Source organism: Gracilinanus agilis, chromosome 3 (genome assembly GCF_016433145.1).
Source record: "Gracilinanus agilis isolate LMUSP501 chromosome 3, AgileGrace, whole genome shotgun sequence".
Taxonomy (NCBI): Eukaryota; Metazoa; Chordata; class Mammalia; order Didelphimorphia; family Didelphidae; genus Gracilinanus; species Gracilinanus agilis.
The window spans coordinates 640,326,241-640,335,775 of record NC_058132.1 but is presented as its reverse complement, the minus strand read 5'-3'; the positions used below and the strand labels follow the sequence as shown (position 1 = coordinate 640,335,775).

General features: G+C 66.9%; 1 protein-coding gene across 1 annotated transcript; it reads right to left on the bottom strand.

Annotated features, from left to right (window-relative positions):
• Nucleotides 1-663: 663 nt before the first annotated feature.
• On the bottom strand, nucleotides 664-7,905 carry CAMKK1 (calcium/calmodulin dependent protein kinase kinase 1). The gene is made up of 5 exons (XM_044669493.1): nucleotides 7,431-7,905; nucleotides 5,032-5,079; nucleotides 3,292-3,345; nucleotides 1,158-1,209; nucleotides 664-707 (listed from the first exon to the last, which is right to left on the bottom strand). The coding sequence occupies exons 1-5, from the start codon at nucleotides 7,869-7,871 to the stop codon at nucleotides 664-666; spliced, it is 639 nt and encodes a 212-aa protein (XP_044525428.1). The 5' UTR covers nucleotides 7,872-7,905.
• Nucleotides 7,906-9,535: the final 1,630 nt, after the last annotated feature.

Sequence of the window (9,535 nt, the reverse complement as noted above, 5' to 3'; positions counted from 1 at the left end):
CTCTGATCCCCCGGGCCCCCTGGCTCCCCATGCCTCCCTCTGATCCCTCGGGCCCCGTAACCCCTCTAGCCCCCCTGACCCCGCCCAGTTCCCCCCAATCTCCGGGCCCCCCTGGCCCCGCCCCGGCTCCCCCATGGACAAAGGAAAGGCCCCTCGGGGCACAGCCCGTTAGCAGTGCCAGGGAGGGAGGGAGAAGCTGTGTAAGTGGGCAAAGAGGCCAAGGGGGGCGGTATGGTGGGGGGCATCATGGAGGCTCAGGAGGAAGAGCTGCAGCCTCCCGAGGTGGGAGCCCCTCCCCGCAGAGCTACAGCAATGGGAGGCCCCAGGGACCCCCCCAGAAGGCCAAGAGCCCCTTCCGGCCATCAGGAACGGCCCCAAACCCCGCCGGCGGGCCTGAAGCGCCTCTCGGGACCCTCTGCCTGCACTGCGAGGGCTCCCCCATTCCTTGGCACTGGGAGGGCCTGCCTGGAGCCCGAGGCGGGCACCCCCGCGGGTGGCGGCCCCCCGGAATGCCCAAGGGCGCCCTCGCCAGGGCCCGTCCTGCCAAGGTCCTCGTGTCCCGGCCTCTCTGGAGGAGGCCCCTGAGCGGAGGCCCTGGCGGGAAGGTCGGCGGCTTGGAGTGGCCCAAGAGAGCCGCTGCCAGCGGAACTCCGGAAGCTGCATTTAGAGCACGAAGGGCAGCTCGCTGGCCTCCTGGCCAACCCCCTCTGGGAGATCCAGGATCACAAAGGCACGTTACACCAGGGCAAGGTTTGAACCCGGGTCTGGGCACCCCTCGGACTCCTCCTAGCCCCTGGGGCACTTCCTACCCATCTCCCCCACAGGGATGGGGAGCTCACTACCTCCCGAGGCAATCTATTCCCTTTTCTCCAGGATCCCAAGAGGGAAGCAAACGGCCGGACTGCTGAGGCCGGCCCTGGGCTAGGCCTCATGGGAGGGACGAGGGGAGACAGCGGCGGCCGTCCAGGGAGAGCATCGCCCAGACGCCCAGAATCCGGATGGCCGAGGCCCGGAGCAGCAGCCAGTGCTTCCTGAGGGCCCCCCCTCCACGCGCGGCTCTTCTTGGCGGGCGTCTCCTCCCCCCTCCGCCAGGCCGGCCCCCCCGGTCAGGGCAGCCCGGCCAGAGGCTCCGTGGCCCACCCGGGGAGGCTACCTACGTGGAAATCCGTACTGCTTCAGGAGCTTCTTCTTGGACAGGACCTTCATCGCCTGGAAAGAGAAGAACGGATCAGGGTTCGGGTCGTGCGCTGCCACGGCCGGTCCGGTCCGGCCTCTCCTCCGTCATCCACCCCCAAGAGCTGCCCCGGCCAGCGCCAGGAAGCCCCCCTGGGTTGGAGGCTATCAGAGGGGCGCGGCAGCCCCGACTCAGAGGACTTTCAGGAGGCTTCTGAGGACATGAAACAGAAATGGTGGCCGGCCTGCCCCGAGGCTTCCCGCAACGGCGCTGAGCCGTCCGGACCGAGGCGAGGAACGTCCCCCCTCCAAGCACGGAGGGCGCCCCAGCCAGGGGCGACGTGGGGGCAGCCGTTCGAGCCGGAGCACACGGGAGCAGCACGGACACCGGAAGGGAAGGGACGACGGGCGGACAAAGCCCCGCAGGCCTCCCAGAGCACGGAAGGAGGCTCGGCCACTCGCCAGAGAGGAAGCCCGGATCTCCCGCCTCGGCCACCGTCGGGCTGGCCTGGACTGACCTCAGCCCGGGGAGCAGCAGAAACGCCCTCCCTGCCCCGGCAGCCCTGGTCAAGCCACGGGGCCCAAAGCACCGCGCTGGAAGGGCCCGCGGAGGGACGGGAGCCCTCGCACGATCCCTGGCCCAAGGCTCGCCCAGCCTCTCCAGGGGGACGAGGAGCCCCGCCAAGCCAGCCAGCCCCCCGCCCCGCGGGAGAGCGCCGAACGGAACGAGGGGAGCCTCGCGCCTCATGCGGCCGTCCCGCTCCCCCAGCTGTTCCTCAGATGGCTCGAGGCCCTCGTGTGGCCCCTCCGGCTCCCCTCGTCTCCCTCCCAGCCTCCGTCCTTCCGCCTCCTGGCAGCTCCCTTCTCCGTCTCGAGGCACAGAAGAGCCGGCCTCCTTGGACCGTGGTGCGGCCGCTTTCCTGCCCTGCCGGCCGGGGTGGCTCACGCATGCAGAGGCGGCCTGGACGCCGGGAGGTCTCGGCCTTCGTCCCAGGCTGCTCCCTCGGAGCCTGAGCGCCAGGCCTGCCCCGGGGGGGGGAAGGGGCCCCTCTGCTCCCCGGCACTCCTTCCCGCCCCGCTCCCAGCTGCCCTTTTCTTCCTGCGGAGGGACGAGCCTTCGAGGGCCCCGTCCTCCCCTGCACTAGGCTTCTCGCCGGGGCCAGCGCGGGTCGCCCCAGGCACAGGTGGCCCAGCCGTCGCCAAGGAGCCGGCCGAGGATCGCTGGGAAAGCTCCCTCCGAGGGGGGACCCCAAAGCAGGGGCCGTTTTTGTGAGGGAGAAGCCCGGCCACCCCGACCGGAGACGGAGGCTTCTGCCGACTTCCCAGCTGCCTCCTCGCAGGAGCGGCCGTGTGGAGCCCTCGTTCGTGCCCCGGGCCTCGGGCTGGCCTCTGTCCCTCCCCAAACACGCCTGCACTTCCTCCAGGGCCTAGCGCCGGGCCTGGCCGCCGTGCCCGGCTCTTCTGCGAGGTCCCGGAGGCCATTCCTGGAAATGCCGGTCCCTGGGCTGCGTCTGGCAGGAAGTGTGTGGCAAGGCCCTTGGGGGGGGCTCCTGTCCAGCCTGTCCCAGGGAGGGATCCTCCCATTCGCAGGAAGATGGCTGGCCGTCACCGTGGCAACGGCTGCCATGGAGGGTCCGGCCTCCGAGCCGCGGGGGGCCCAGGGAGAACAGCTCTGACGCCCGGCTCCGGACCTCCAGCCTAAAGTGGCCCTCGAGGTCGGGGCGGCTCCGTCTGGGTCTCTACAGCCCCAGCACCCAGGCCTGGCCCCGGCGCAGAGCGGAGCTTGGACGTGCTTGTGGAACAGGGAACCCACCGTCCAGAGGAAGCCGGAGAGCCCAAGGCTGGCTGGCTGCGCCCCAAGTCGTCCCACCGAGAGGCCCGGCGATGTGCCGAGCTGGGGGCGCCTTGGCTTCCTGGGCGTCGCCCACCCGAGATCGCTGAGAGGCCTCTGAGCCCAGGCCTCGGCCTGAGGCTTACGCAGGAAGCCACCTGCCCAGTGCCCCGGGGCCCCTCCCTGAGGCACGATTTGAACCCAGCTCTGGGGACTGCCAGGCTCTTCCCAGCAGCCCCGGCAGTAAAGGCTCCCCAGAGCTCTCCCCGCTCCCCACGTCCACTCACATAGTACTTGTCGTCAGCCTCGTTGTAAGCCAGCCGCACCACGCCGTAGGAGCCCTGCGGACACACGGAGGGGCTCGGTCAGCGTCCCGGGTCTCTGGCTTCCCTGGTGCTGGGGGTCCCCGGCTGCTCAGCCCACCCCCGCCCCTTCCTCCGGCCCAGAGAGCAGGCCCGGGCAGAGCCCAGCGCGCTCACCGTCAACAAAGAAGCTTCGGGCATCTACACATGCACACGTGTCTGTCCCTCCCCCCAAGCACCCTCTCCAAGAGCCCCTCCCCCTCCTTGGTCCATTCTTGGGGCCTCCCCGACTCCGGGAAGTCTCTGTCCCGAGCTCCAGGGGTCCCCTTGGCAGGAGCAGCTGAAACTTGGGCTTTGCTGCTCTGAGGGCTTCAGACACAAAGTCCCAGCCCCGGGCGGTTCCCAGGCATCTCCCTCTTCGGGGTTTCACAAGGAAGCCCAAGTCCCAAGAGCCAGGAGTCCGTGCCCGCCTCCGAATGCCCCCCGGGAGCAGCCCCGGCAGAGGCTCCGCACTCCCTAAGACCTGTGGGCGGCCATCGTGCCGGACTCACGGGCTCGTGGGAGTTCGGGCACACCGAGGGCTGGAAGGATAAGCCGAGACCCATCTGGGTCTAACTGGGCCCCCGCCAGATCCAACCCGTCAAGGCCAACTCTCTCCTTTTACACCTGCCAAGCAGGGTGGCAGGAAAGGAGGTATCTGGAGCCAGAGGTAGGTGACCAGCGGGCGTTTATTAAGCGCCAACTACATGCCAGACACAAGGCCGGGCATTGGAGATACCAGGCAAAAAGGAAGTGGCCTCTCCCGACTTCGCAGCAGGGAAGACTCGGGGCGGGGGCACCGCGTGTGCGGGCAGAGAAAATACAAAAGGAAGCCGGGGAGTCTGGGGGGATCCCAACAAGCCTGTGGACATGGCAGGCCTGGAACGGAATCTTGAAGGAAACCTGGGATTCTAAGGGGGGGGAGGGGAGGGAGGAGGGAGGGAGGGAGGGAGGAAACCCACACCGGATTTAATCAGATCCTCGCCACCCTTGTCTAAAGGTGACTCACTCTCCACAGGAGTTGGTCAATGTCCAGCCATTTAAGGACTGTTGGTTGGACTTGGGCCTGGGTCTTCCCTGCTATAAGCCCAGCCCATGCCCCACCCTTGTGGCACCCCGCTGCTCATCAGCCCGGCACCCACCGACGTTGGCCCGGCTTCCGCAGGCACAGAATTTTAGCCTCTCGGGACCAAAGGATGCTTGTAGCTTCAAGGCCACCGAATCCTCCCCAATACTCCAGAGCCAGAGGGACCTCTGGGGCGGCCTAACCTAACTATTCCATTTCACAGAGGAGGAAACTGAGGCCCAGAGAGGTCAACTGATGCGCCCAGGACCCTGCAGACAGAGATCCGGCCCTGCTGCCCTCGGGAACTGCTGCCGCTTCGGAGGAGCCGGGCCAGGAGCATCCCTCCTAAGGAACAGTTCATCCTTCTCCCTGTCTGGGCCGGGCTCCTAAATGCCTTGTTGTTTCCACTTGGAAATGAAAATGTAAATGAGCCGCAGAGCCCTGTCGTGCCTCCCAGCACAGTTAGCCGAGCGGCCCTGGCTGCCAGCCGCCCACCAGCGCTGTCCTGGGCCTCCGCCCAGCAGCTCGCCCTTGCTGAAGGGAACCCTAAGCTGTCTGGGAAGGAGGGAGGCCATCTCGAGCCCAAAGCCAGGCCAGGCCTCGGCGACCAGCCTACCCACCTTTCCGATCTCGCTCTGGAGTTTGTACTGGTTGAGCTGGACACAGTCCTGTGGGTGAGAGAAGAAAGGAAAGCGTCTGGTGGGTCAGCCCGGCCTCGGGGTTCCTGCCCCAATGGGCTTCCAGGCCTGGGGCCCAGGCTGACCACTTGAGCCTTGAGGGAGGGTCAGAGTGAGGGAGGGCAAAGGGCCACTCGGCAGGGAAGGAAGCGGCGCCACGGGGCCGAAGGCGGCCTGGGCAGAGGCTGCCAGAGGGCGAGACTTCCCCTGCATCTGTGGGCTGGCCGGCGGCCACCTGGCCATCTGAATGGCTAAAGCTTCGGCCACCAGGGCCATCTTGGGCACGGCCTCGCTCCCTCAGGTTCTAGGATGCCCATCTTGGCAGCTGCTCCGGGAAGGAGTCAAATGGCAGAAACCACACACAGCGTCAAGTATCGGCAGCCTCTTAGTGGGCATTAGTAGTCCCAGGGGTTCAAAACGGGCTGCTGGGAGGCAGTGACCGAGAGCCTCCGCTGTAAAGGAAGGCGACCCGGGCTCAAGGCCGAGGCAAACGGGGTCAGTCAGTCGATCGGTAAACGTTTATCGGGTGCCTGCTCTGTGCCAGGCACGGCAGATACAAAAAGCCCCCACAAACTCTGGTCGGGATATATTGGAGATCATCTAGAGGACGGAGGACCAGATCCCTGTGGCAGCAGCTTCCGGGCTTTTCCTCCGGCTGGGCCAGACCCCAGGTCCCACCAGCTAGGCAATCCTGGGCAAGTCATCACAAACGGCTGAGCCTCAGTTTCCTCATCTGCCAACTGAAGGAACGGGCACGATGGCTTCTGAGGCTCCTTTCGGCTCCAAGGACCCGGAGGCTGCCCCGTGGGCTGCCGTTCTTCTGCAGTATCTCCCTGTGACAAAGCGGCCGCTGGCTACGACCTGCTGTGGCTGACAGTGGTGTCTGAGGCCCAGCCACCTTTCTGGGCAGCTCTTTGCTCCCGGGGGGCCAGAAGAAGGCCGCCTCACTCACACACAGGCTCCATGCACGAGGGCCAGCCAAGGCACCCCCTCCCTCGGCTATCTGTGAAGGATCCCAGGCCCAAGTTAGGTCTTCTGTTCTTGCCCAGTGCTCCGCCTGTGGGGCCTGTCTGGCTGGGTGCAGCTCGGCCGCCCCCGCCCCCATCTGGCCAGAGGCAGGCTCGGCAAACTTCTGCTGGGGGGCCGTCGGAGGTGTCAGACAGGGGCCCTGGGGATTGGGGAGGGGCCGCCATCCCGTCCTCCTCCAAACCATCTCCCTCTGCCTGCCCCCACGCAGGCTGGCTGTGGAGGGCGACTCGGTGGGGAAGGCCTCGTCCGCCCACTGAGGGGCTCTCGGTCCCTTCCACTGCCGACCTTCCATGAATCTCTGCTCCCATGATTCCGGGTTCTTTGCCATGATTCTCCCTTCCCCGGCCCCACTTCAACCAGCTCGTGCCCTTCCGTGGGAAATTCCCGGCACTTATTAAGCGTCAGCTGTATACCACAAGCGGGAATTTGGACACAGAACTGGGCGAGTCCCCGCTCCCGAGTCTTAGAACGCTCCCAGCTCCAGCGGCCCAAGTACGCCGTGAAGGAGGGGGAGAAGAAAGACTCGTCCCGGCCACCTCATGGTAGGGACCGGAGAGGACGCGGGATTTGTGGGAAGCCCCGCAGCCGCCGGCCAGCCTGGCCCTCCCGGCTGCAGAGCCGAGCTTCCTGACAAAGCTTCATTTGGTTCAGTCGGCTCCCTGCTCCGGGCTAGGGACGCGCAGAGGGACGCCTGCGCCTTCACCCTGCCCGCGCCCAGGGCCCCTCGGAGCCACGCCATGGCCTCTGGCTCCGGGCGGGTCCCCACTGACTGGGCGCCCTCGCAGTCGGCTCCCTCCTCGCTCTGCCCGGAAGGACAGATCCACGTCGTCGTGCTAAGCTCCCCGACTCCCCGGTAGAAAGAGGACACGTGGTCCGTGTGGCTTCGAGGCCACACCACGAACCCACGGGGGGTCCTTTGGGCTCCTGCGTCCCTTCCCAAGGGCTCCCCAAGCACCCCTGGGGGTGACGAGGAAGCTGAGCTCCCTGGCTCTGCCCGCTTCCTCCGCCAGGCTCCAAAGAGTGCCACTGTCCGTACCCGCCTAGCCTACGCTGGCAGCACCCTCCCAGGCTGCTGGCAGCACTCCACGTCCCGTCCCTTCCCCTCCCTCTTTACCAGGCAGGGCCTGCTGCTTCCTCCTCCTCCTGGCTGCCCCACGGTTCAGGGCTGGGCCCGCAGAAGAAGTCGGGGTGCTGACGCCCATCTCCCTGCGTTCCCCTCCCTGGGCACTGGCAGAGGGGCTCCGCCAGCCGCCCGCCCCCCACCTCTGGTCTGAGCCGACGTCCCCAGGCCTGTTCGCTCTGGCCTCACCTACCTCCACGTCTGAGATGGACACTCGATTGGATTCGATGGTGGGCCGGCGCGCCGCTCGGGGAGAGATGTGGTTGGTGGGGCCTGTGGCGTAGGGCCCGCTCGCAGCGGGGCAGGCGGCAGAGAGGCAGCTCCTGCTCGGTCTTTCCTGGAGAGAGAGCTTCCTGCTGGGCAGAGAAGGCCGGGCATCCTCCTGAGGCCGGGTATCTCTTGCGGACAGGGAGGGGGCTGAGGAGATTCGCTCTCTTGCCTCGGGGGGGCCGCCGTCTGCTGGCGAGTCTCGGCTCCGGCCATCCCCAGAGAAGACCGCACGGCCGGCCCCCTCGCCGGCCCCCCTCCGCCCAGCCACGTCAATGGTGGCCACTCTCTCCGCCAGCTCTGCACAGGGGTCTTGGCGGCACAGGGCTGGGCCTCCTTCCATGGCGGGCACGAGGGCCAGATTCATGCAGCGCCGTGGCCTGGCCTCGGTCCGGCTACCCTGGGAAGAGGAGACGAGGAGGGGTGAGGAGGGGCAGCCTTCGGGGCCGCAGGCTTCGGGGCCGAGAACTACACTTGGTTACTCTTTTACCTCTTTACTCCCTGGGTGGCCCCTCTAGGCTCATCTTCCTCCTCCATAAAACCAATTCTTGGCTCCCTCGTAGGCCCCGCCCTGCCACGCGCATCACGGGTCCGAGGGCCCCGAGGGCCGCCCCTCTTGGCGAGAGCAGCCGGACGGGCAGACTTGAGGCCCTTCACGGACTCGGTGGGCCCAGGGAGACCAAGCCCACGTGGGCCCCTCCAGGGGGATGGGACAGGCAGGGCTGCCCAAAGGGACGCCACGGGACGGACAGACGACGATGCCGGACAAGCGGGGTCGCGGCCTGGGAGGAAGCCCGATGTGGGCGGCCCCCCCGGAGCCGAGGCCCCCTCAGTGTCGGCTCGAAGCCCCGATTCCTCTCCCTGGTCGTTCTCTCCCCCCGGGCCCTCCGTGTTCCCAGAGACCCAGCCCTGCCCTGCCTCGCCCAGTTCACCCAGAGTCCAACGTGCTCTCCGACGGGCAGGAGGCTCCCCAAGCTGGCGACTTCCAAGGCCACCGAGTCCAACCCACCCTGAACAAGTGACCTCGCCGGCCTCGGCTTCAATATGTCCAAGGGGTGCGTGCAGGGAGCTCACTACCTCTCCAGGGCCTGACCCACTTGGGGATAAACTACAAATACAAATCCGACAGGATGCACTTGAACCCGGGAACTATTCCCCTTTGTCTTTGGGTCCCCAGACCCCAGCGGTGTTGGGGAACACAGCAGGACCTTAATAAAGCTTGTCGATTGACTCATTATTGGGGTGATGTGGTTGTGCAGTGGGAAATGGTGCTTTGAGATCGGGTGCTTTATGCTAATGAGCAGATACTGCCAAACAGGATGGAGACTCCAACCTGAGCCCGTCCCGCTGACTTCCCAGGGCTCGGAGGGAGGGGCTGGGCGCGGGAGGGAACATCCCACAGGCATGCTGGGGGTCTCTTCATGCTTAGGGCGCCCCTGCCCTGCCCCTTCTCTTGCCCTTCTCCTGCCCCCTCTCCACGGTTCAGCCCGGCACCCTCCCGGCCCTCAGCCAAGCGGGCCACCCCGGGGCCTCTGCAGTCCAGCCAGGCTGCGGCCATCGCACGAGCCTGGCCTGCTTCCAGGCCCCGCCACGAGCTGCAGGTCTCGCGCTGGCCCTCTGTCCCACGGCGGGGGGGCCTCCCTGTGCCCCCCAACACGGACAAAGAACGCGAGCCCCGAGAGGCAGGCCGAAGGTTCCTCCTCGAGGGGGGCTCGGCCTCCCCTTCTCCCTTTGCCCGCATTCTTTCAGGCAGCTTAGACCAAGGAGAGCTGAGCAGAAGGGCCCGAGCCTGGAGGCAACGAGCACCGGGATTGCCTTAAAGAGAGGCCGCGGGCGGCGCCATACAACAGGGAAGTCGGGCCTTCCCCAGGCCTGGCCCTGCCATTTACCTTCCCACCCGGAGCTCGGCGCCCTGCCCACGGCGATCTCCCCAGGGTCTCGGCTTCCTGAGAAGGGCTCCGATGAGGGGATCGTCTCCCCCATTTGAAGAGCAGATGAGAGCCGGAGGGAGCCAGAGGGAGCCAGAGGGAG

Excerpts from the sequence above, each read along its gene's own strand:
- CAMKK1 (XM_044669493.1), bottom strand. The coding sequence starts at position 7,871 with ATGAATCTGGCCCTCGTGCCCGCCATGGAAGGAGGCCCAGCCCTGTGC. Across the intron at positions 5,080-7,430 it reads TGTCCATCTCAGACGTGGAG|GACTGTGTCCAGCTCAACCA; the intron begins GTAGGTGAGGCC and ends TCTCACCCACAG. Across the intron at positions 1,210-3,291 it reads AGGCTGACGACAAGTACTAT|GCGATGAAGGTCCTGTCCAA; the intron begins GTGAGTGGACGT and ends TTCTCTTTCCAG.